Source organism: Triticum aestivum, chromosome 5B (assembly GCF_018294505.1).
Source record: "Triticum aestivum cultivar Chinese Spring chromosome 5B, IWGSC CS RefSeq v2.1, whole genome shotgun sequence".
Lineage (NCBI taxonomy): Eukaryota > Viridiplantae > Streptophyta > Magnoliopsida > Poales > Poaceae > Triticum > Triticum aestivum.
In genome coordinates, this window is record NC_057807.1 from 692319289 (window position 1) to 692346949 (window position 27661).

Below are 27661 nucleotides of genomic sequence, written 5' to 3' on the forward strand. Positions count from 1 at the left end.
CCTCTCCAGGTTAGTCCGGGACTACTCCTAAGGACTCCTCTGTTAATCCCTCTATCATTTTGTTCGATTTGTGTCGAAGAAAGCAGCTAGCTAACTGCTTCCATTTCTTCAGTTTTCCTCCATTATCAGTTCTTGAGCTTGCTAGCTCGTTGTTACAGGTTTTGTTTCTTCTTTATTAGCCTGCTGCCGGCCAGCCTAATCAAGGTATGCTGCGCATCTCAGCAAGTAGGTCAAATTGAGATTGTTAATCCTAACACAGCAATATCAGAGCGTCCGAGTTGGTTTTTGTAAAAAGAACAAGGCATATAGCGACATATTTATTCCTTTCTAAATCAGAAACATGTCTGTTCTTTCTGAAAATTATTCATACAACCTTTCGATTTTTTTATCAAAAAAGAATAAACTTTCAGCTTATCAATTTGAAACGACTTCTGTGTTATTAGACGGATGGGACGTGGAGGCTCGTCCTAGACAGCAGAAGATACAGGGATACAATGGAGAGCAGTTTACAGGATGCAAGTCCACAGCCAAGGGAGTTTCGACTCGAATTCCTACAACGTATTACGAATAATTTTTCCGAGGACAACATAATTGGCGAGGGTGGGTTTGGAGTAGTTTACAAGGTGCGAGTGTTAATTACATTTCTATTTTCTTAACTGTTGTGCTACTGTAAACTTCAAGAACCAATGTGCCATATGAACAAGAAATACTGAACAGGGAGTATTGGACAATGGAATTGTGATTGCTGTGAAGAAGCTTACTCACAAAGGGCTTAACGACAAGGAATTTATAAACGAGTTCAATAACATTATTAGGGCCCGTCATCAAAATATTGTACAGTTTTTTGGCTATTGCTACCATCCCGGTACTAGTTGGGTTATGCACAATGGACAGTATATCTTTGCTCATGAGCCAATAAGAATTCTCTGCTTTGAATATTTGCACGGTGGAAATCTTGAGAGTCACCTTTCTGGTATGACAGTGCTCTACTTAGATTATGTCTTTTTTGCATGAAAAGAAACATTATACCTAATTTATGACCTCTTTCAATCTCTCAGTTGACATCATTGAATACATTTCATGTTTATATCTACAGATGAGCAGCCGTGTAGGCCTGATTGGCAAACATGTTACAAGATAATTAAGGGAGTTTGTCAGGGTTTAAATTATCTTCATAACGGACATATAGATTCCATTTACCATCTAGACTTAAAGCCGGCAAATATATTGTTGGGAAACGACATGATTCCGAAAATTGGAGATTTTGGTATATCAAGGATCTTCCCTTCCACAAAAACCGTTACCACCACAACAAGAATGATGGGGACAATGTGAGTTGGTACCTTATGAAAAATATGCAGTTATAATATAACTATTTGCAAAATAATTGGATATGATACTATGCAGGGGATTCATGCCACCGGAATATATCAACGAACAAGAAATCTCACCAAAATATGATGTGTTTAGTTTGAGTGCTATTATCATACAAATAATGACAGGACGCCAGAGCTACCATGATTCTGGAAGTGTTCCTTCCGAAAAAATGATCGATCTTGTAAGAAAAAGGGTTTCTGAATCATGAATACTCGTATTTCATAAATTTAGGTTTGGTCTTATTCTGCCTTGGTACATCTATGCAACATGTGAACATTGTTTTTTCAATTTTCCAGGTATGTGAAAAATGGCAGAAGCTACATCCAACAATGTCATTACAAACATGGGAAGAAGTTAAAACATGCATCGGAATAGCATTAAGATGTCTGCAGGATGACCGACATAAAAGACCAACCATAATAGAGATCATCGATGAACTTAATAGGATTGATATTGAAGCATTGTCGCTTACAATTGAGGTATTGAAAGATTAGTGATATTTTCAGTCTAGCCATTTGGACTTCCTTCTTTATGATATAATGGTGCTACAACAATGAAAACATTTTTCTTCCAAATTTATTTGGTATTAGGGTTTTAAGTGTGTCTATAGATGTTGTACCTTCCTAGCGGTTTATAAGACCCACACGGGCATTTCATAGTCTGGAAGGGATTAAGTAAGTAGATAGTACTTAATAGTTGGATTTGTAATAATTTCCGAGCACAACATTTTACTAGAAGATTAAACCGTGAATATCTATCCCAACTAAGCAAAACATATCAACTAATCCCTCCATCCCGAAATAAGTGTCGCTGATTTAGTACAACTTTAGTACTCCCTCCATAAAGAAATATAAGAGCGTTTAGAACAATTATAAACGCTCTTATATTTCTTTATGGAGGGAGTACAAAGTTGTACTAAGTCAGCAACACTTATTTTCGGATGGGGTGAATACTATATATACCATAAATGCAAAAATATTCATGCGAGTTTGCCACCTAGTCCCTTCTTTCTGGTTTGTTTGGTCTATCTCATTCTTTCGCATTTTCAGATTGTTAATCCCTCTTATATTCCTCTGCGTCGCATTTTTAGATTCAGACTTGTGAGGTGCATTAAATCACTACATATGAACTAACTAGGGCATGTTACTGTTCCTTCTTATTCAGTGTCCGCATACACTGCCTTGATTTCTAATATTTTTGAAATATGCCCAACAAATCGGAAAAGATGGAATAACTATTTTTTGATTAGTGTGTCAGTTGTTGTTCCATGCATGCAACAACTTCCTGTCAATCACTGATAATTGAAAACTGGTTTAACGTACCACTAAAATATTGCTCAACTATAAGGCACACATTTTTCAAATAGTACCGTATTAGGAGAGGCCTCTAGGTACATGGACTATGGGCACTTCCAGTGCACTATATCTTAAGCTATATGATATAAATGTGTGTTAGACACAACTTGTCCAATGGATTATATATCTTAGAATATCTAAAATTATTCTCGTTCAATATGGTTTGTGAAAGAAAACATTAGTTTTCTTGGTTTTGATGCTAAGAGCTATATTTTGATTAAGATATAGCACTAATGTCTTTCCTCGTTAAATATGATACCACGTCAGATTTTTTACTACGTGGCATGTTTTAGATATAATACAACTTGGAGCACTAGGACTGCCTAAACCTCCAAGGTTTTTTGTTGACATTACAGGCTACCAACTTATCAAGCAGGAAGGCCTCCGCTTATAACCATCACAATAACTCAGGCAAGTATCTCCCTCAATGCAAGACTTTTGCTTGGGTAGCCTATTTACAGAAGTTTGCAAATTTGAATATGGAACAATGATGGGGATTCAAATAGTCTCGGCAAATGTCACTACAACACGGTAGTTGGCATGGTTGGTCAAAGTGTCGTGTCCCTTCTATGCATAGAGCTAGAGAGGTTAGAGTATCTTCAAGTCAAATACAGACATGAGCGTCCCTATTTATTTGCGGATACATCCAAACATGTAGGCGCCGGGGTCCATCTAACGCCAACACACAAAAATCCTCCTGCCACCTAATGACATTATTATCTTAAAAGAGGTTTCCAAAGCACCGTCAAAAGAGGCTTGTCATGTTCCCCTACCCCATCCAACCCCACCTAATGACTACTTAGGGTATCTCCATGGGCGATCATGACACCCTTAAATGCCCAGGCGCCAGCCTTCCAATGGTATATCCAAAATATCCCATATCGGTTTGCCCCTCCTTTCTTTTTTTCTAAGTCATTTTTCTTCAAATATTGGAAATAATTGAACATAAATACAATACATCAATGATTCAAATATAAATATTCTGATGCAACAATAATTCAAACATAAATATTATAATCCAAACATAAACTTTCCAAATAAAATAGTTCTAATTGTCCACATGAAACTATTAAGCTTAATGCACTAGCCAACGCAACCAAAAATTCGCTTCATGCACTAGCCAACGCAACCAAAAGTTCAAATTTTTGGTTGCGTTGGCTAGTGCATAAAGCTTAACATGGTATCAGGGCCTAAGGTCTTGAGTTCAAGTCCTCCCTTTTACAATATATCCAAAAATTGTTGTTGCTCCCTATGTGGTCATGTATAGGCATCTTGAGATATATCTCTCAGTCTATTCACATGTTGACTTCCCCTGCCACACGTGAGAGGGGTGTTGAAGTGTATATGTGGGTTGCCTAGCCTGTTCCATCAGTTCAAACTTTGGTTACGTTGGCTAGTGCATGAAGCTTAACAAAAATGTCCACAAATGTTCCACTAGATCATTCTGAAGCTTGGTATGAGTTGTTTGATTGTGAAACAGATGATGCATTTAGAGAAATTGTTGAAACGTCGCCGCCTCTTGATATGGAATCTTGATAGGTACACCGGTATGTTCAAAATTTAGAGTATTGTAAACTGTCTCGTCCTCATCCTCCACAGCCATGGTGTGCATGATCACACATGATGTTATAACCTCCCACAGTGTCTCTAAATTTTTAGCAGGTCCGTGAGCAACTGCAAAATGGGTTAGAATGCTCAAAATGCCCTCTCCACATTCTTTCTAGCACCTTGCCATGCAGTGAAGTGAGATTTTCTGGTAGCAATTGTATTAGAGATGGTATTGACAAATGTCGCCCAGTGAGCACATATACCATGAGCAAGGTAGTACCTAATGTTGTAGTCATAGCCATTTATGGTATAGTTGCACTTCAGAGCATTGCCCTCACACAACCTTACAAACAATGGAGACCGTTAGAGCACGTTGATGTCATTGTGAGACCAAGACATGCCAAATAAAGATTGTCAAATTCAGAGGTCTTGTGATGCAATAGCTTAAAGAATATGGTGGCCTTTTTAACATGGCCCTGCTATTGACCTTGTTAAGCATAGGGGTAGTTCTTCCATTTTCATTGCATGTAATTAGGGGATTTGAGCATACTTGGAAACTCTTTTGTTTCTCCAAGTGCCATGAGCCTTGTTGTACACCACTACAGTAGTGAATCCGAAAGTTCCTTCAAAGTACTGCAGCCTAAACAAGTTCAACACTACAGTAGTGAATCCGAGAGTTCCTTCAAAGAATGTGCTCTGGCTCGCAAAAATCTGGAGGTACTCATCCAAATGGCCAGCAACTGCTCCATCAGTAAGCATCCTCACAACAGTAGTGCACTTACGGATATCAGAGAACCCAAGCAAGCCAATGTCACCCCTCCCCCCCCCCCGAGCTTGAAGTAATTACCCAAGGCCCTGACATCGTCCATGATGCGGAAGAATAATGGATGTTGCATCCTGTAGCAAGGGTGGAAAAAACTCAAATAGTGCATCAGGGGAAAAGTAATCGCCAAAGAGATCACCGCGGCCCCATGCTCGACGTCGATTCAACATTTGATGTCCTAGGGTTGAAACCTTGAAATTGAGAACATGCTCCTTTGCATTCTATGTTTCTTCAAGAACCACCATCATTATCGTCGTTTCATCCTCATCTGACGAAGATAAATCCATGAACTCGGTGTACGAGTACTCATTCTCATCAAAGTAAACAATAAAAAGGGTAAAAAATTGGTTATAGCATTTGAATGAATAGTTGTGTGTGGTGTCCGCCATGGAGGGTATAGGCAGGGGCAGCTGGGCGACGGCTGGTTTCGGCGACAATAGGGGTGGACCAGCAGAGGTCCGGAAAGGCCGGGTCAGGATTGGGGGGGGGGGGGGGTGCACCGATGGCGATGGGCTCCTTATGCGGAAATAGAGAAGAAGAAGGGGGTGAGAGAGAGAGAGAGGGGGAGAGAGAGAGAGAGTCCAGGGGTAGGATTTAGGGTGGGTAGGCTACCGAAGTCTGATGTGTCGGACATTCGGACTCCACCACCCCGCCCCTCGACTCGGGCGGGTGTAGGGGTTTAAAGCATCTCCAACAAGCCCCTTAATAAACTTTGCATATACGGGCTGTCTACATAATTTAGGGGAGATTTGCACGTCATGTGTTTGAGCAGATCCCTACATCTTCCTCTAAAATCTGTTTTTTTTCTCTAGTTCTCTTTAAACCAGCATACAAATGGCATATGCATATCTATTCTATCAACATAATAATTCAAATAATGTTGTTTCAGACATATAATTAAACATCCTTTCAAAATCACAATTTGTGAAATTTGATTCGCGTTTGTCATCCTCATCCAACGAAGAGTCGTCATAAAACAAGTAAGCATAAAGAAAAGAGTCATCTGCAAAACAAGGAAACAAAATTTCAATCGCAATTCTTTGAGATATTTTTAAAAACGGCTGAGGAAATTCACCGAATATCGATGGGAACGAGAGGAAACGGTGGCTGGTCGGGGAGGTCCTCTCTTTCCAATCTCTCTCTCTCTCTCTCTCTCTCTCTCTCTATCTCTCTCTCTCTCTCTCTACCGAAAAGGGTTTTCCCCCGCTTTATATTATAAAGCAAACATCATCACATACATTTGAGCAAGCCGAACACACACACGCCACCACGACACACGCCGAACACACCCAAGGCTAGATACAAAGGTGCCGAGCACCATCACACCACTCGGACACAACCAAGCAAACATAATATGAGCTATGAAGAACCACTTGGAGCCACCGAGGGGGTGAGATGGACCATGGCGAAGCAAGGACTCCAAGACGGTGCCTCCCAGAAGGGTACGCCCACGGATAGCCTCCACCGTCCAATCCGTAGATCAAGTTTTCACCCGGAGCAACGCAGGGGGTGGGAGCACCGCGACGGAGCCTTCAAGAAGGATACGACGTCCACGGCCGCCGCCACCGACGGCCAGAAACTGGGCAAGTGATGAACCCCGGTGCTCGCACCCCGCCGACACACCCCTGCTCCGCCAACCACCCGCAGGCATGTCCCCCGCGAAACCATGGCTGCCCGCCGCACCTGAGACGCAGATTCCACCCCCGACCACCACGCCTCCCGCCTCCAGGGCCGCCGCCCAACATCCAGACACCCCCAAGACCATCCAAAGAGATCAACTTTGCACCAAAGGAACACCACTGACCGACGAATCGCAGCATACATCCTGCCTTGAACATCACCGAAGCAGGGACAGCCAACACGCGGCCGGGGAAAGGGGGAGGTGGGGGAGTGGACGCATCCGGACCGGCACACCCCTGTGCCAGTGACGGGGGCCCGTGCATGTCGGCGCCACCCATCCCTCCAGCCAGCCTCCCCGCGGGACACACCCCTGTGCTGCCCCACCGCGGCGGCCGACGCAACACGGCGCAAGGCCACCGACGCAGACCCGACCACCGGCAAGGGGGACCCCAAGTACAACCGCCGAACGCCAAGAATACTCACCGGGGAGCCCATCTGCCCTGTCGTCGTCGTCCAGCCGGCGGGACGACCGAATCCCGACCAGCACGCCCACCAGCCACCGCCGCTGCGCCTCCACCACCACCAGCCGATGCCTTGGTAGGGGCGGACGCCCGCAACCCACGCCGACCGCGGCCTTCGCCGGCAGGGCCCAGATCTGGCCGAACGCCGCCTCCGGAGCCCTCCGCGCACCACCTCCGCTGCAGTCCCTTCACGCCGCCGCCCACAACTCGTGTTGCCGCCGCCAGCTGCTGCCGCCACGCCGCCGCGCCCCGAGCGAGCGCCGCGCTGCCGCCCGCCCCGGAAGCCCGCACCTGCCGGACCGAGAGAGGGAAGGAGAGGGCCCCGGCGCCGCGAGCACTGGCCGGGCTTTGCCCGCCAGTACGTCGAGGCGGCGGCGAGGGGAGGGAGGCTCGAGGAAGGGGCGGCTGGAGGCGGCGCTAGGGTTTTCCCCCGGGCGCTCGCGGGAGCGCCGCGGGAGGCAGGGGGGGGGGGGGGGTGTCGGACATCACCAGCGAGGTTCTCTCTCTCTCTCCCGAGCTTTGTCTCGTCCCAGGCGCAAGCTGCCCCGTAAGCTATAGCCTATAGGTGACCCGCCTCCCTGAGCTAGCACCACTCGTGCGGTGGCTCCGGCCGGCCGCAACCCCACCTTTCCGCACTCACCTCGCTGAGCGGACCATAGCCTCACGAGCTCCATGCGCATCGATTGCGAGCGGTGGCCGAGGCGTAACCTTTGTGAGGAGCTGGTGCGTGCGTGCACCTCGCGTCCATGTATCCTTGTTTCCCAGTCCCAGGTCATATGTGCCATTTCCCGGCGGACACGCGCGCGGTTGTTTCTGCGATTTAGGTGAGCTACTGTGTGGCGGGTCTAGGAGGCCAGGCCAGCCATGGCGTGCGTGCCGGTGTGTGCGGTGTGTGTGTACTAGTGTGCGCGTGCACCAGCCATGCATTTGCCCATGCCTCTGGTTGTCGCCTGCGTGCGTGCTGAGTATCGTTGGCGTGCCTGCCTGCTGGGAGTTATCGGTGTGTGTGTGTTTTTGCTGGACGTGGGCCGTGGGCGCCTCCGCACACCGGCTGTTGGACGAAATGCCTGCGGAAATGAAGACGGACAAAAGAGGCACATTCCACAGATATTTAACACAGACAATAGGTGTATATCCCTTGAAGATGCCCTTAAGAAAATGCCGTGAAAAAACATTCCACAGGGCTTTCTGCTATACGAGCGAGTGCGCCACCTCTGATTTAGTGCAACACGTAGCTCAAAAAACTTTCAACAGCGCTTTCTTCTATACGGGCAGGAAGAGGTGGTTTTTTTTTTTCCGACAAAAGGTCAATTTTATTAGCTCAAAATGAAGCATAAAGGAGATACAAACAGAATGAGCAACACACTCCGCCTCTGCATAGTTAGGATGCACACAGCCAACACCAATGCGCACAGATAAAAATCACACCGGCAACTAGCAAAGTCGAACAAGACCGAAGCTATGCCTTGGTGGAGTAAAAGAAAAAGAAAAACTCTGAAGCGATACCAACAATCTACAGCAGCAAGCATATCTGCACCAACAATCACTTGATATCACCAATACCACGAGAAGGATTCTCCAACAACAACGTGTTCAGAAGGGAACGATGCTCAAGCGCCGCCAACGCCGGATTCAACCACCAAAGGCCGGATCATTGGTTTCAACCTGAAGAACAAATTTGAGCAAGTCCGAGCAATTCCTTCAACACAAGGTAACGACACAATAAGCATCGCCATTGCCAGATATAACCAACAAGGTCATCGGGTTTTCACCCCGGAGCTCGAGACTGATGCTTAAGAAGCACGACCAGATCAGTCTCGACCAGATCTGATCCTCGCCATTGCCAACAATTTTGGGGGAGAATTTCACTTCCCCGGCATCTGCACCAACTAGGGATGCAAACATCATTTTTAAACATGGGTTTTCTACCTGTTACAAGCATGCTTCAACAATCCGGAACATACTCCAGAAGTTCCGGAAGCGGATCCGGCCTACCCGGATTCTAAACGAGGTTCCGGTGCAAGCCAACACTGGAGGCTACTGATCTCGGTCGAAAATCACTTTGGAACACTGTCAGAATTCCGAACCGGCCCGGACTCCAGACAAGGTTCCCGAGGGGGTTTCGGTAACCTAGCACCTTTGGAAGCTACTCACCTTTGCTGGAAGCGTCTCCAGTCCACTATCTGAATTCTGGATGGCCCGGGACATTACTAGAATTTTCGCATAATATTTGGGGCCACACAGAAGTGTCTCAAATGGTGTTTTTACCAAAGTGTATCTCTGAGGACTTTATAGTGGCATATGTATGAAACTTTAGGATGTGTACGTATTTGGCTATACGTAGGCAATTAAGTTACCACTCTAAATTCATCACTGTGACCCCCCTTAATAGTATGGCTTTACTACGACTCAAAATCGAAGGGAAAAGATATACACATGAAGTATCCTGTCATTCTTCTCTCTTTTGTAATTGGGGGTCACCATATACCTTTTTTGCGGGGTAAAGGGACATGTATTGCAAGGTAATAGTGTTACAATCAAGAGGCCACATACCCTCAATACAAAGTGGAACCGAGTTTAACCACACAACTGTAGTTCTCTCGGAGCAGCTATAATTGCTCAACCGATTTGCAACTCTACTCTGCATTTGTGTTTGTAGTTCTCTCTTAACCGATCCACTTGCCACGCACCGTTATCATCTAAGAAATCAGAAACACAGTTAAGGCGGGAGATGCGTTTTGGCGTCACCATATACCTTTGGTTGCAACCTTATGGAATAACATACCTTTTATGGCATTAACAAACAATGTTAGTCCACAACACATATGTGATCTACACCAAATACCCACCGAAGGTGATAATTGCACGTTTAGTCATGCAATTGCAGGCACCCGATCTAATCAAACCGTAGAATCCCTCGATATGTCGCACCTAGACACATTCCACCCCCAGCCTAATGCAGGGTCTGCTACCTCGGCAACCTCTCGTCGTTGCAAATCAGTCATTGCCCTTACTCGCGCTTGTTTTCCCTAGCCACGATCACGCATGCTTCCTTAGGATGGCGATCACATGGTCAAAGCCGGCGGAAGCGGCAACGAGAGATGGTAGGGGGAGGGGGCTTTCTTGTGGTGGCTAGGGTTCACCCTCCGTCACTAGGGAAGTGAAACAGGGAGCGTCAAGTGGGGGAATAAGTTAAAATAATGACACAAATGCTATATGACAAGTTAGGGCCTTGTTACTACAAGGAACTTCGCTGGGTAGAAGTTGTTGGGCCTCTAAATGTAGAAGATTGTAGCAATTGGTAACTTTTTCTTTGGTGAAAAACCATAACATCGGTATGTGGGATTAAATGTGTTCTAGTTCAATGATCAACCCTGCAGGACAACTACAACTTCACTTGTGTCCTCAATAATTCTAGTGAGGTTGCCAAGTTCACTCGCGATGCTAGTTGCTGCAAATTTTGAGTGTACTATTTGGTTGGATGTAGCTCTATGTTTTTGCGATATATAAATGCATAAAATAGAAGTGCACATATGTAAAAGAAAATTAGTTGCTATTTTATGAGGAAAATTGGACTGGAGTACATAAATTCAGTAGTACATCCCTCCAACTAATAACGTTGCATAGATATAAGTGTAGGCATGCCGGATGAATGTTCAAAGTTATATGACAAACCTCACATGTGTTGTGATTATATTATAGAGGCAATATGTCTACAAATCCATGGATCGGTAAATTTCCGAATATCTATAGCTAATGCTCCACCCAAAGACCGCTAACAATGCAATATGCACATTAAGTAAGATTACATGTAGTGATAATGATATTTCCCTCGGCTCTAGCTCATCACCAACACAACAAGTCAACTATCTTTTTATCCTTAGTGGTGAGAATACAATTATAAGATTTCTCTCTCATATTATCACTGATATACTTTAGTTATAAAGATTAAATTGGCCCATCTAATGGAGACCACTCCATCTGACCGTTCATTTAAATTGAACAATAATCAAACTGTTAGCTCAAATGCTAATATACATATATAATAAATGCAAATCGCCACCTATAATCAGGTCAATTCTAGGGGCTTCGCCGAAATTTATAATTGTAGACTTTTATGGCTAAGTGAGAGTTTTAAAGCCGCATAGTCCGATTGCCTTGTTCGTTGCGCCAAACACCTCCTTAATGGACCAAAAATTTGGATAAAGAGTGTTTGGGTTTTCCACGAACACCCCAGTACTAGTTACGTGGAGGCGGAAGCCGACGACTAGCCTACTTTCAGAATTTTATAAACAGCCGCACAGAAGGTAATATTTTAAATCAACAAAGTGTCATATAGCGCAAACAAATTGGTTTTCATATTACAAAGACGACATGAGTACATTCACTCAAAGATTATGTCCTTGGTACATTCATCGGCCACGAGACGAGCGCCTTTCATAACGCCATCATAATATTTCTCGGGGTAGCGATGCGCCTTGCCCTCCGGCGGTCCATCCTTCACCAGCTTCTCTGCATCCAGCTTGGCCCAATGCATGTTCGCACGGGCAAAGGCCCGGCGGGCACCCTCAATACAAACAGATTGCTTGATAACTTCAAGCCGCGGACAGGCATTTACCATCCGCTTTATAAGGCCGAAGTAGCTGTCGGGCAGGGGCTCACCAGGCCACATCCGAACTATGAAGTCCTTCATGGCCACTTCGGCCGCCCTGTGGAGTTCAACCAATTGCTTCAGTTGGTCACTCAGAGGCATTGGGTGTTCGGCTCCAGTATATTGGGACCAGAACAGCTTCTCCGTCGAGCTCCCCTCTTCGGCACGGTAGAACTCCGTGGCATCCAATATGCTGCGTGGCAGATCTGTGAATGCCCTTGGAGAGCTCCGAATTCGGGTAAGTAAAAGAAATGTCTCCTCCACATGCTTGCTTTGCATAATGAATGCCTTACCCGCCCCTATCTTCTTGGCTGCCTGGATTTCCTATTGGGCCTTTTGGGCTTCGGCCTTGGCGTCTTTCGCGCTCTCAAGGGCCTTTGCAAGCTTAGACTCTTGCGTCTTGAAGTCACGCTCCAAGGACTCGAACTTCTTGCCGAGCTCCTGGAGCTCTTGTTGTACCTCGCCCACCCTAGCATCTTGCTTTTCACGCTCAATACACTCCGTGGCCGCCTTGTCTTCGGCCTCGGATAGCGCTTTCTTCAGGGCCGCCACTTCGGTCGTGGCCCCTATTAAAAAATTATGACGCTTTTTGTTAGCGTCACCAATTTTTTCTCCTATATATGACACATGGACGGGGCATCACTCACCTTTGTTCTCTTTGAGCTGCCTCTTCGTGAGGCTGAGCTCCTCTTCGGCCTGCTTCAGGTCCCGTTCAAGTCCGGCGACCTCTGTTGTGCGGGCAGCAGCGGCAAGCAACACCGCCTGCTTATTAACATAGACACATACTGTTAGATTCCTGCGGTTTAAAGTTGACCCTCCATTTGGCTTTTATTTCCGAACACTAAACAGAGAATCAGGGGCTACTGTCTATTGGGTGATAATTTCTCACACTTTTGATTACTTACCTCAAAGCCTGTTAGGAGGCTGGTGCAGGCTTCGGTCAATCCGCTTTTGGCGGACTGAACCTTCTGAATCACCATACTCATAAGAGTACGATGCTCTTCATCAATGGAAGCGCCGTGAAGCACTTCCAACAGACTATCCGACACCTCCGGCACGACGGTGGTCATCAACACGGCCGGCTCGCCCTCCCTAACGAGGGGCTGCCTACCCGAATCTGGAACCTTTGGAGGTTTCGGTGCAGTGTCCGGCTGGGAGCCAAACTTTCTGCGTCTCTCGTCAGTATAATCTATGGGGATCTTACCCCCCATGTGCCTGACGTTTGGAATTTTGCCTTGGGGCGTCTCCAGAACCGCCTCCCCCTGCTCCAGTACCCTTTGGGACAACACCTCCGTGTCATCCGCAGGCCGAGGGGAGGAGGCCGTCAGGAGCGAATTCATTGCCGGATCACTCAGAGACCCATCCAAAGAGGATACCTCGGGATGGGACCTGGCCGGACTGCATATGTGCGTTCAGCGTTATAACAAACTATGAAGTTAAGTCGCACGAAAAGTATTAAAGAGTGCGGATACTTACGATCTCGCCAGGGGCTTGCCCCTGGGCAGCTACTCCTCCTTGCTGTAAGCGGCCGTGGTGGAGTGATCCGGAAGGGACGCCTTTCCCTTCTTTGGCGTCTTAGCCTCCCCCTGTGGGGCAGCTTTTCTTTTCTTCTCCTCCCCAATGCGGGGAGGGGGAATTTCTTCATGTTTCCCCCCATCTCCGCGGGAGGAATCTGCCTCGCCGTCCTCGGACGACAAGTCTATTACGGCCTTGCGCCGGAGAACCTTCCTGGTCCCCGCGGCCGCCTTCTTAGACCCTTCAGCCTCCCCGGATGGGGCGGCCCTCTTCTTTCTCTCCTCCTCTTCATGGGAGGAGTGAGCCTCATCGCCTTCGGATGAGGCGTCCGGTGCGACCTTGCGCCGGAGACCCTTCCTGGTCCCCGTGGCCTTCTTTTCGGCCTTCTTTTCCGGCGCCTTGTAAGGTGCCAGAACTAGCATCTCTGTCAGGAGTGCGGTTGCTGGATCTTCCGGCAGCTGAGGCGGACAGTCGATCCGCTCCGCCGTCACCACGTAATCCTGATTAGATAAACATGGTGACTTAAAATCCTCCCATGAATATGCTGGGAAAGGTACATCTAGTGATGATCAGAAAACTTACCGGACTGGCGAGCCGCGTGGCGCAGAGTCCGCAGTCCTCTGATGTGGGAGGAGGTACTTCGGTGGCCTTGAACAGCACCTTCCAGACGTCCTTATGCGTCGTACCGAAAAGCTCTTGCAGCGTCTGGTGTTCGGCCGGATCGAACTCCCACAGATTGAATGCCCGTCTTTGGCACGGAAGGATTCGGCTGGAGAGCATAACCTGGACCATGTTGACAAGCTTGATCTTCTTGTCCATCATATTTTTAATGCAGTTCTGAAGTCCTATCAGCTCCACAGGTTCGCCCCAGGCCAGGCCCTTCTTTTCCCAGGAGGTGAGCCGCATGGGGATTCCGGATCGGAATTCGGGGGACACCGCCCAGTTGGCATCGCGTGGCTCGGTGATGTAGAACCATCCCGATTGCCACCCTTTCACGGTCTCCACAAAGGAGCCGTCAAGCCAGGTAACATTAGGCATCCTGCCCACCATGGCGCCTCCGCACTCCGCTTGCTGGCCGCTCAAGATTTTCAGCTTCACTCAGAAGATTTGTAGCCACAGGCCGAAGTGGGGCTTGATGCGGAGGAAGGCCTCGCACACGACGATAAACGCCGAGATGTTGAGGACGAAATTTGGGGCTAGATAATGGAAGTCCAGCCCATAGTAAAACATGAGCCCGCGGACAAAGGGATGAAGTGGAAATCCTAGTCCGCGGACGAAATGAGAGAGGAACACTACTCTTTCCCGAGACTTTGGAGTGGGGGTGATCTATCCCTCTGCCGGAAGCCTGTGCGCGATGTTTGCGGCTAGGTATCCGGCCGCCCGAAGCTTGGTAATGTTCTCCTCCGTAACGGAGGAGGCCATCCACTTGCCTCCCGCTCCGGACATGCTGCGAATGGTCCTACGGAGAAGGTGAGAACTTGGGCGCTGGGGCTCGAGAGTGCGAGAATGGATGAGTAAAGGAGGAAGAAGGTGTGGGTAAAAATGGGAGATCCTTGTCCCTTTATAGAGGTGGCGAAAACGGTGCGCCTCCCTGCTTGCCTGATGAAATCGCTTATTTTCCAAGCGCCACGTTAATAGCACGGTTAGGTTACCCGTACCCGTATTAATGAGGATCCCATGATAAGGGGACATGATCTCTGCTTCGACAAGACGTGCCGAGGAAACTGCCTCGCAATATGTGTGGTGGCTAGTTGTGGGAAAACGGTTCAAATAATGACTCGACCATGGTGTGATGCCACGTTATCTAAAGTTGTCAGCAGATTATATTTGTGGAATATTGTTCTCTCTACGGTGGTATGTGAAAATCGTTTTGCAGAGCCGGACATGATTTAAGTGTTCGAGATTTACTTTGGAGTATTTGGAGATGGAACCTGCCTTGCCGAAGACAATCTGCGCGCCGGACTCATCGTCATTGAAGCCTGGTTCAGGGGCTACTGAGGGAGTCCTGGATTAGGGGGTATCCGGACAGCCGGACTATATAGTTTGGCTGGACTGTTGGACTATGAAGATACAAGACTCAAGACTTCGTCCCATGTCCGGATGGGACTCTCCTTTGCGTGGAACACAAGCTTGGCGATTCGGATGTTAGATCTGCTTCTTTGTAACCAACTCTGTGTAACCCTAGCCCCCTCCGGTGCCTATATAAACCAGAGGGTTTAGTCCGTAGGAGAAGGACAATCATTATCATAGGCTAGCTTCTAGGGTTTAGCCTCTACGATCTTGTGGTGGGTCAACTCTAGTAACACTCATATCATCAAGATCAATCAAGCAGGAAGTAGGGTATTACCTCCATCGAGAGGGCCCGGACCTGGGTAAAAACATCGTGTCCCATGCCTCATGTTACCATTAGCCTTAGACGCACAGTTCGGGACCCCCTACCCGAGATCCGCCGGTTTTGACACCGACAGTGGGCCCACTAGGCACCTAGGTAGTGGCCACCTCCTTCACCTTCTGGTCGTCCCACGAAGTTTCTAGTGCCTCTTTTTCTCCAAAAAATCATCAAAAAGTTTCGCTGTATTTGGAGAACTTTTATTTCTGCACAAAAAACAACACCATGGTAGTTTTGCTAAAAACAACGTTAGTCAGGGTTAGTTCCATTCAAATTATACCAAAACCATATGGGCATAAATACTTCATAAATTATAGATACATTGGAGACACATCAACATCCCAAGCTTGATTCCTGCTCATCCTCGAGTAGGTAAATTATAAAAGAAATAATTTATGAAGTGTGATGCTAGCATAGTGCATAAGTTTGATCAATGATAACTCTAATCACTTTGTCTAGCATCATTGTATATCATAAACAGTAGTTCATCTCATAAAACTCATCATGATAAAGTAGCAATCAATTCACATGTTATGGTTCAAACAATGCATTCTCTTGAAACTTAAGAACCTATGTTCTTAGTCACCAAACAATTGCAATTCAACTCATTTTCAATAGAGTCTAAGTACGACCTCCACATACTCAATCATCATATAGTCTTCTATGATTGCTAGTACTCAAAGCATATTTTTGAACAAATACCACAGAGAAAGATAGGGGATTAATGTTTCGCCTCCCAACTCATTTATCATAGAGATAATTGTCAACAATAATAATTCATGATCAAATATATTTGACTGGCCATATGTGCTTGGATCTTTCTCCACCACATGATGCTTGCCAACTAGAGAATAATTGAGTTTGAAATGAGAGGCAGTACTATTTACTCTTGCATAAAAGTAAATACATAAAGTAAAAGATAGGCCCTTGACAGAGGGAAGAAGAGGTTGTCATGCACTTATTATTTTTTGGATGTGCAAGCTCTTATTGCAAAGTTACGTCACATTATATATATTGCCCCTTGTTATAGAAATATTTATTATGCAGTCTGTTGCTTTTATTTTTTTACCGTCACAAGTTCCTACAACACTTATTTACCCTTACAATAGAAGATCATACATATTTAGGAGTAATTTTTATTACTTTTTGCACCGATGACAATTTACTTGAAGGATCTTATTCAATCCATAGGTAGATATAGTGGATACTCATGGCAAGAAACTGTTTTTAAGGGTTTTTGGATGCACAAGTAGTATCTCTACTTAGTACAAATTTTTGGCTTGCAAAGGGTCCAGACAGGCACCCCATGTTGGAGGATCCATAACAATATAACTTCTATGCAAATATACCCAAATATAACTCATTACATTGTCTTCCTTGTCCAACTTCAACTAATTTGCCCAAGTTTGAAAATAATTAATGGATATTCACAATCATAGAAGATGTCCAAGATGATATATTTATATATGAAAGTTCTATTTATTATATTTTTTCTAAGGGTATGCCAATGGCGCACCTTAGCTTTATAGAAGAGAGAATAATATGTACAAGAGATTACAAAATTTGCTAGTTAGGTGTCACAAACCGACCCTAACCAAGCCTCCATCCCACTCCCTCATGCTAATCGACTACTCGGATACTAGTTGTCCTCCAAACGCTCCTGCCGTGGCCCAAGTCCTCAAGCCGTCGAAGATCATGTCGACCGTATCACCCTCATTCTTGTTCTGTCACGATCCGAAGATCCTCGCATTCCTCTGTTCCAAAGTGTCCAGCATATTAGCATCACGAACACCTCGAACCCTTTCCGAGTTTTCTTGTGAATTTGTTTCCTAGCTTCCGTCCACCATTGCACCATCCTAGAGTCATTTGTCGGGCAAAGCTCGATCCTCAAACCCATTCTGGCCATACAACGAAACCACACTTGCCGTGGGAACACGCACTGCTGCAAAATGTGGTCCATCGTGTCCTCCTCCTGGTCGCATAAGTAGCATCTTGAAGTTTGGTCTTGCAACCCATGTCTCGTCCTTCTATCTGATGTCCACAGCCGATATTGAACTGCCAACCACATGAAGATCTTACACGCCAGTGGAGCCCAACATTTCCAGATGGATCCGAATGAGTGAAATCTCACTCCTCCCTCACAAAGCATCTTGTAAGTGGATGATGTTGTGTAAACTCCCGAATCGTTCCAAGCCCATATGGGACGGTCCTCCATCTGTTCCTCCAATTGCACCTTCAAAATGATCTCCCAAAGCCCGATGAACTGGGTCAAACCTACTATGCATAGGTTACCCACTACATCGTTCATCCAAGCATGCATGCCCACGACCTCACGTACCAGTCTCCTGTTGACCACTTGCGTGCGAACCATTGCCACTACCGGGGGGGGGGGGGGGCAATCTCTGAGATTGTTGCACCTTGCAACCACAAGTCTTTCCAAAATAATGTTTTTTCTCCCGAGCCCACCTTCCATTTGACTAGACTCCCAAAGGCTTGGTCTACTTTTTTGTCCACCGTCAAGTCGAGCCCTTGCCAAGGTTTGGACGCATCCATCCGTTGGAGCCATTCCCATCTTAATCTAAGAGCCAGGCCATTTTTATATAAGTCAATGACGCCTAATCCTCCCATGTGTTTTGGCCTGCACACCTTGGCCCAAGACACCACACATTTGCCACCGCTCAATTCCTCCGTCCCGGTCCAAAAAAAATGTCCGACAGCCTTTGTCCACTCTTTCTAGTGCCCATTTTGGCGCCTCCGCAGTCATGAGATGATGAGTGTCCCGCGCCCTCATGACTTGGTTGATGAGGATAAGTCTCCCCGGTCTAGTCACCAAACCCCTTTGCCATCCTGGCAAGATATGTAGGGCCGCATCAACAACCGGTTGCCACTCGGATCTTTTAAGCTGTCTTATGCTAAGTTGTAACCCAAGGTATTTGCACGGGAAGGTGTCTATCTTCCATGGAAGAGCCGACTTTACGAGCTCCTCATCCTCCGTATCTGCCTAGATCATAATTGCCGCAGATTTGGCAAAGTTCACTTTAAGACCAGATGCCACTCCGAAGATGGTGAGGGTTTCCTTCACGAGCAGAAGATCTGGCCAAGTTGGTTTGATGAAGAGCACCACATCATCCGCGTACAAAGACAGGTGATGCATCGGGCTGCATCCATTGATGGTACTCAGAACACGATTCTCATGCGCCTTGACAACAATAGCCGTAAGCACGTCCATTGCAATAACGAATAGCAAGGGGGAGATCAAGTCCCCTTGCCTCAGGCCTTTCGCGCGCATGAACTTGTCTCTTGCACATCCATTTACAATCACTCTTGAGCTGGCCGTGGTGAGGTGTTGCTATCCAAGATATCCAGCGCTCCGAGAATCCTTTAGCTCTCATCACTTCGAACAAGAATGTCCAAGCCAGGGAGTCAAAAGCTTTAGTTATGTCTAGCTTGAGCAATACTCCTTTTGCTCTCTTTCGATGCAACGAACGAGCCATTTGCCTCACCAAAAGAAAGTTATCATGCAGGCATCACCCGTTAATGAAAGCGGACTGGTTCACCTGAACAAGCTCTCCCATATGTGGCCTGAGTCTAGCAGTCAGGAGTTTGGATGCGATCTTGGGCATGCTATGCAGGAGACAGATAGGTCGGAAGTCGAATACTGAGCATGCTTTCGGAGACTTCGGCAGGAGAGTGATCAAAGTTTGGTTAAGTCTGCCGAATCCCCTTCCATTTCCAAGAAAGAGCTTGTGAATCACCTCTACCAGATCTCCCTTGATCACTTCGCAAGCTTTCTGGAAAAACAGACCTATGAACCCATCCGGCCCTGGTGCCCTGTCCGAGGGTAGGTCCTTGGCAACTGCCCATATATCGTCTTCCGTAAACATAGTATCCAGCTTCGTGAGGTCCACAGGCTCAATCCCCAGTCTCTCCAAATCTAGTGTGAATTCTCGAGCCTCATCCTTGCCTAACAAGTCTTTGTAAGCTGTGTAGAAAGCCTCCTCCTTGCCTTTCTGATCAGTGATAATTCTCCCCTCCATGGTCAAAGAAGGAATATAGTTCTTCATACGCCTCCCATTAGCTACCAAGTGAAACAACTGGGTGTTTGCGTCACCTTCTTGTAGCCATGTTATTCTCGATCTTTGTCTAGCGATGGTCCTCTATAGGGATGCCAGCCCCAGCACCAGATGTTTAAGCGCTCTTCTAAGACATATCTCCTCCTCCGTAAGAAGGCGGCTTTCCTGGGCACAGTCAAACCGCATGATGACTATATTAGCAATGGCAATTTGCAGCTTGATATTTCCTATCTCCTTTTGTCCCCAAGTGGCAAGCGCTCTAGTTGTGTTTCGCAGCAAGATATCTAGACGCAAGAAAGGGTCTGTGATATTTGGGTCGCACTTCCATGCCTCCTTGACGACGTCCAAGAAGCCGTTCATTTTGACCCAGAATTTCTCAAAGCGGAACCTCCTCCTTACATGCATCGGCTCATGGAGCGTGAGATGCAACGGACAGTGGTCAGAGTACTCAGTGGATAAGGCTTGCAGCAGACATTCCGGGTGTTCTAGTTCCCAATCCACGGAGACCAATGCACGATCAATTTTGGTGAGCGTGGGCGTCTCCCTTCCGTTGCTCCACGTGAATCTGCGCCCATGCAAGAAGAGCTCCTTGAGAGCGTTATTGTCCACAAAGCGTTTGAACTTCCACATCATTCTCCTGTCCAAGTTGGTGTTATTCTTGTCTGTCGCTTGCAGAATAAGACTGAAGTCGCCAATAACCAGCCAAGGACCTGGGCTAAGCGATCTACGCTCCGATAGCTCATTCAGGAAGTTGATCTTGCTATCGTCCTCCTGTGGCCCATATACTATAGTTAACCACCATGGCGTCCCCTCCTTGGGCGAAACGTACCCAGTGACGCAATGAGAATCACTGACAAAATTTGTCAAAAGCACCCTCGTGGTATCCCAAGACACGAAGATGCCTCCTCTAGTGTCGAACGCCGGAAGATAAGTGAAACCATCATAGCTCGGTCCCATGCATTGCAATATTACATAAATGTCCACCACCTCTAATTTGGTTTCTAGAATACAAACAATCGTCGCACAGGCAGAATCTACAAATCCTCTAAGCACCTTCCTCTTGATCAGACTATTAAGGCCTCTAACATTCCAACACACTAACTCCAAGGCGTTGCTTGTCATCAGGCAATGCTGACTCCAACACCACCGGTGCCCTCGCACCTACTGCGCCAGTAGAGGCTTGGCCCTCCGTGTCTCATCTGCTAGGTTTAGCGGTATTGCTTTCCCGAAGATTGCCGCGATGGCCCTCAGCAGAGGATCCTTTAGCGGTGAGTCGAAGACTGTACGTAGCTGACCTAGCGCATCCTTGGAGACCGCAAGGTAGTCGCAGTTAAATCCCAGAGTCTTCACCAGGACCGTTTCGGCTGCTGAGGCCTTCGTCTTCCTCGCTCCTACAAAACAGACCGACCGTGTAGTGTGGCGCGACGTAAAAGGATCCTATCCCGATTTGACACCTCGCAGACCCTCGAATACCTTAAGGAGAGGCGGAGCTAGCTTCTTGAGAAGACCAGCACAAAACACCTTAATGTTACCTAGCGCTGCAATTTCCTTAGCAGAAAGATTCCTCTCCTGGAGTTGTGTTTCCTCTGCAATGAAATCGCCATGCAATGATTCCTGCATGCATGCAACCCATCAGCGCTCGCATTCCCAGTCCCCAACTCCTGTAGCGCGGGTCCCGTTTCTTGCATGGCATGCTCTGGAGTCTGGACGCACCTCCCCCTCTTCTATCGTGTGCTGCAGCAGGTCCCGCACCGGGGCCCACCTGTCTGCAGATCGCTTATTAGGCGGCTGCACCACTTGTGACTCCTGAATCACTCTCTCCTCCTCGAGTGCCGCAACATGGGGATCAGAAGCTGCACCCACCGACAGCCTCTCTTGCTGCCTCATCTGCTCCTCGGGTCCTGCAGTGTGGGTCTCAGCGGCACACCCATCGACAGAATCTCTGCCTCCTCTCCTTCTTGGGTCCCGTGGTGTGGGGATTAGGCTAGTCATAATGGGAGTAACATAGATGCCACATAAGCAAAAAAGATGATGTGTCATGTAATTAAAGAGGAGAGAGACAAATAGAGTAACATAATATGTTACCATAACATAGCGGTTCCCAATACAAAATGAGTCTACAAAGCAATAAATGAAGACATGTATGTTACTACACCTATGACACTTCCCACTATGAAGGTAGTAACATGGACTAGTAACGTATGTATGTTACTAGTCTAAGTTACTCCCCACTATGACCAGCCTTGGTGGTGGCCCCCTCCGGCCTATCCAACTCCAGGAACTGCCTCTCATCTGTCTTATCCGCCGCTGTCGGGGAGGCGGGATTTGAACTCCGCAATGCCGCAGCATGGCATGTCTCCACCTGGGCATGGCCAGCCTCCTTGGGATCCGCGCAAATCAAATCCTCAATCATCATATGTGTGCTGCCATTGGTGAGAGCCTGAACCCTGGTCTCCTCTTGGTCAGAAGCCTGGTTAACTGGGCCAATCAGCGGACGCTGCATCGCGTAGGCCACCGCATCAACGTGGTGAGGTGGGGTCCCACTTCCTCGTCTCGGATCTTCTGTGGCCAGTTGCTCCCTCGGTGAGACTTGTGTTGCTGCAGCCACATCATCAGCCTTGTCCCAGGCGCAGCTGCCGTCGTGGTTACCACGGGCGCGCATGCCGACACCTCCTTGTCTCTAGCCATTGGCGGAATCCTCCACTCCGATGGCCCGATGCGCCCCATCAAGGCCTGTGTGTAGGAGCCGCCAGGTGCTCCGCTGACCGGTGCCCCTCCGCGGTGATCACACACACCCCTCGTCCACGGCAAGACACGCCACTCTCCGCGACCAGAGAAGTCACCAGAGTCCTCCGGCAAGCCACTTTGCCCGCTCCGATCTGAACTAGGTGGCCGCAACCAGCGCTCTGGACCCTCGCGGTCACGCTGTTTCCCAATGTGAATGAGCGTTTTATACTCCAACAAGGCGCGAGGTGTCGGCAACCTCGCTGCCGGCCCGCCATTCACCTCCAGCTCCGGAACCCAGAGCCGCTTGGCCACCGGCACTTCGTCAGGGTCGACACACCAAGCATGAAGCTTGAAGAGGGAGAGGTCTTCACGATTTTCCGTCTCTGGTGCCAAAATCTCCACCATGCACAACGAACCAAGGAGCTCGGCCGCCATCCATGCATGAGAAAGAATCCCGTCGATCATGAGATCAACTTGAGAACGCATCACTCTAGTAACCGCCTGAGCTTGCTTAAGCCACGGTTTGACGAATAGCTTGAAGAATCCGTGCTCGACGGTGCCCGCCGCCAACGCCCTGTTGCGCAGCTCCGATGTGGCTAAAACCACCAGGAAGTCCTCTAGGTGGAATTTGTGCACCAAGAATTGATGAAGGGGGATGAGCAGCTCCACCGACAAGCCTTCCACCGCCTCCCGGCATGACACCGCGGGCCAGGTGCCTCCCACGTAAGCCACAACCGCGAGCCTCAAACGTTGCTCGAGGACCTCCATCTCCGGCGTCCTGCGGAGCACGCAGATGCCACCGGTAGCCGTGGTTGCAGCCGATGCCTGCCCGAACCCTGCAGGTGCAGTGTCAACCAGCACTGGCGAGGACCTCTCCAAAGGAGCGGTCTACCTAGTCGCCGACGACAGCCTGCTCGCGAGTCTGGCCTGCATTGACTACTGCGAAGCCCATGCTACCTTGGCAACAGCATCCCGTCGGAGATCTTCTTCCGATCTAGGACTCCTCGGCCGCTTGCACTCCATAGAGATGTGGCCCTCCGGACCGCACCGGATGCACAACGGGGGAAAGCTGCAATCTTCCCGGCAGTGGCCTTCCCAGAAGCACTTGAAGCATAGCCCAAACAAATCCGCCGGGATCTCCCTCCTCTCCGGGGACGAAGCCGAGAAGCGCGACCGTGCACCACCCGCCGCCGCCTGCCTCTGAAGCGCCTTCCTCTTGCGCCATAAAGCCTTGCGTGACGGCCCCAACTTGCGCCATGGCATGGCTGATCCCGCGGCCAGACCAGGGTTGTCACCAGCCGGCGCGCCTCCCGCTCCTGTCGACGAACCCGCGGATCCCGATGAGCCACACAACCCAAGAACGGAGACGACGGGCTGCAGCTTGGAAGACACCGAAGCAGGGCTGGCAGATCCGGAGGCCATGGAGAACTCGCCCCGCGCATGCCAATGGATGAAGAACCGGGGCCCGAGCGGCCGCCGGCGAAGGGAGTGGATGCCGGGGCCTGGTTGGCCGCCTGCGGGAGCGAGGTGGACGCCGGGGCCGGAGTGTCTGCCTGCAGTGGGGAGGGGGGGGGTGGGGAGCTTGCTAGGGGGGAAAGAGGTGGTTTGCAGTTTCGAAGAGGAAGGGACGCACAGGGAACAGTTTTCTTATACTAATCATTCATGAATTGCTTGGATGACCAATATTGCGATTGTCAAGCTTCAATAGTTTTCACTTTCTAAACCCGATGTGAAGCTACTACTAGGTATGATACAAGCATATGAAGCACAAATAATTTCAACTTTATGATATTCAATTCATTCAACAATTTACTCTTAGGATATAAGTGAAGCACAAGAGTAAATGACAAACTACTCCAAAAAGATATAAGTGAAGATCAAGTGAGTATTTAAAGCTATGTGAGGACTCCCTCTCATTTAACAATTTTAGATATTTAAGTATTTTATTAAACAGCAAGTAAAACAAAATAAAATGACATTCCAAGAATAACACATATCATGAGAAGAAGCAAAAACTTAGGCTCACCCGAGACTAACTGATAATTACTGATGAAGAAAGGTGGGATGCCTACCGGGGCATCCCCAAGCTTAGATGCTTGAAACTTCTTGAGACTTGGGGTGCCTTGGGCATCCCCGAGCTCTTGTGTCTTCTTCATTCCTCCCATATCACGGTTTCCCTATTTCTTAAAAACATCATCCACACAAAACTCAACAAGAACTCGTAAAATACGTTAGTATAAATCAAAGCAAAGCCTTATCATTCTCTATTATAACAAATCATTAAAATTCTAATTTGACATTGCATACTAAATTCCTCTGCATTTAATACTCATATCCTGAAATAGGATCATTAAATAAGCAAACATATTCAAACAATGCAATCATAACAACAATCTGTCTAAACAGGACAGTCTGTAAAGGATGAAGAAGGATCCATACTTATTTAACTCAACAAATTCTGAAAATTTACCACACTGTAGATAATTTATCATATCTTATTGTGTCAAAATTTAACATTTTATCACATTCTGACTTTTCTAGAGAATTCACACAATAGCGTGCAACTTTCTGTTTTGAAACAACAACCCAAATACTTGCAAACTAAGCATGATGAAGGCTATCCTTGACAGTTTTATTAAAATAAAAGATACAAAACATCATTCTAAATAACATCAAGCAAATCTAACTAAATAAAATGACGCTCCAAGCAAAACACATAACATGTAACGAATAAAAATATAGCTCCAAGTTAGGTTACTGATAATGTTGAAGACGAAAGAGAGGATATTTTCCAAGGTATCCCCAAGCTTAGTTGCTTTGATATTGCTTGAATATCACCTTGGGGTGCCTTGGGAATCCCCAAGTTTATGGTCTTGTCACTCCTTATTTTATTCATATTGATATCTCACCCAAAACTTGCAAACTTCAATCACTCAAAACTTAACGAGACTACATGAGATGCATTAGTATAATAAAATAAATCATTCACTTGGGTACTATCAAGAAAAGATTCATAATTGCTTCCACTCAATGCTTAATATACTCTATTATTTCCATAATTTATATTGACCAATATAAGCCAAAGAAACTACAAAACAAGCAAATATGCATTGAAAACAGAATCTGTCAAAAATAGAACAGCCTGTAATGATCTGAATAATGACCATACTTCTGCAACTCTAAAAATTCTGAACAATTATGACAACGTAGGAAATTTGTATATCAATCATGTTTAAAAAATTCAGAGCAAAAGCACGTTCCAGTGAATTTATAGAATTCCAGAACTAGGCGCGAAAGTTTTTGTTTTTGCACAGAATCAAGTCAACAATCATCCACACTATCCCAAAGGCTTTACTTGGCACTTCGTTGAAACAAAAACTATAAAACAGGATTACGATAGTAGCCTAATCATGTGAACACACAAAAACAGTAGGTATAATTATTGGCTTGTCTCCCAACAAGTGCTTTTCTTTAATGCATTTTTGACTAGGCATGTTGATTTCAATGATGCTCACATAGAAGTAAAGATCATAGCGGATCACAAACCCAGGGGTCGCTCACCAACCCCGAAGGTGGCGGCACTCGTAGATCTATAGTTCATGCATGACTTGGGAGAAGGCACGACATGGTGGCAGAGCTTGGAGGCACAACCATCGCTACTAAGCATATACTCCCTCCCTTCTAGTTTATAGGGCCTATCTCCAAAATTTTGTTTTCCCATTTTATAAGTCTTAATTTCACTGCTCCCCATTATAGGTTCATATTTTAAGATGCATTAAATTGCTTCATGCAAGCATTAATACATCACCAATGCATGTAAAAGTTCTTGGTCATTTATTAGTCACGCGTGCATGCATTGGTAAAAAATAATTTTTAAAGAAAATGAGCACATTGATTGAGTACTTTTGAAAAAGACAAAAGAAATCCGTCATTCATCATCTATCTTGGTTGGTGAGATTTTTGAATTGAACCCTATAAATCAGAAGGGAGGGATTAGTTGTGTTCGTCGCTGAGAAGCCCGGTGGTGCCGGCAAACTCGGACTCGTGGTCCACCGAATTCTGGAGGAAGATGAAGTCATTTCATATAAACAATTATAAAATAATCTGCCTACCCTATGATAAATAAAACAATATGGCTACTGGTCTCACATTTTTTTCCGTACTTTCTGGCCTCACCTGTTTGGTACTTCCAAATAGTTTGCTTTTGGTACCTTTTTTCGACCATTTCATTACTTTTGATAGATGGTTTTTATTTTTCTCAACCAACATAAAACTTGTCGTAAAAGGAGGATCATTGTACACAGTTCAATGTGATTTAATTGTAGACATGCATGCATCTTCAAAATAATTAAATGTCCTTGTACAAAAAAATCACCAGTTTCTGTTGCACTATTAAAAATTTCAAACACAGACTTCAAAATAATTATCAATTATGTTTCCAAACTCAGAGTACTACGAATTCATTTTCGCTAATATGAATTTCTCAATGAAAAACCCGAGTTGTTTTGGCAATTTGAAATATTCCAAATGCCTTAAAGTACCAACACTTTGTAATATTCATTATGTTTAAGTGCACTTTTGTTGTACAGAGCAGGGGGCTGCTTTAAATGGTTACACCAGCATGTTGAAATATTGTTTTCATTTGTACAAAAAGGTTGTGATATATTTTGTGACCTCTACAGCTTCAATCGTGATTCATGGTAGCAGCAGTAGGTTCAAGTCCTCGGATGAACCCATGGATTATGAACACGGGTCCTTCATGAGGTTAATAAATTATATATGCCCCCTGTTTCCTCAAGAAGGTGTTTTTTATACTCACACTAGGCTCGCTATGCCAATGTTTTAGGAACTCGGAGTCCCGTCGTATTGGAATGCCTGGAGAGTATTGGAATGCCTGGAGAGCTGAATCAGACAGATGCTGGCCATTGCTCGAGGTACCCGAATGTCAGGTTTATCCTTCTGTGAAACATATATGCCATTTGAGATTTCAAGAATAAGAGCACTATCATTTTAGAAAGCCCGTAGAAGTAGTTAGCTTTGATTGCATCACATCTAGCTTATC

General features: G+C 46.6%; 1 protein-coding gene across 1 annotated transcript; it reads left to right on the plus strand.

Moving 5' to 3' along the window:
- Window positions 1-494: 494 nt before the first annotated feature.
- Window positions 495-27596, plus strand: LOC123115302 (putative receptor-like protein kinase At4g00960). The gene is made up of 8 exons (XM_044536492.1): window positions 495-623; window positions 718-973; window positions 1097-1331; window positions 1408-1558; window positions 1674-1856; window positions 3089-3143; window positions 27282-27363; window positions 27446-27596. Exons 1-8 carry the CDS (start codon window positions 495-497, stop codon window positions 27594-27596), a joined length of 1242 nt encoding a protein of 413 aa, XP_044392427.1.
- The last annotated feature ends 65 nt before the right edge of the window (window positions 27597-27661 follow it).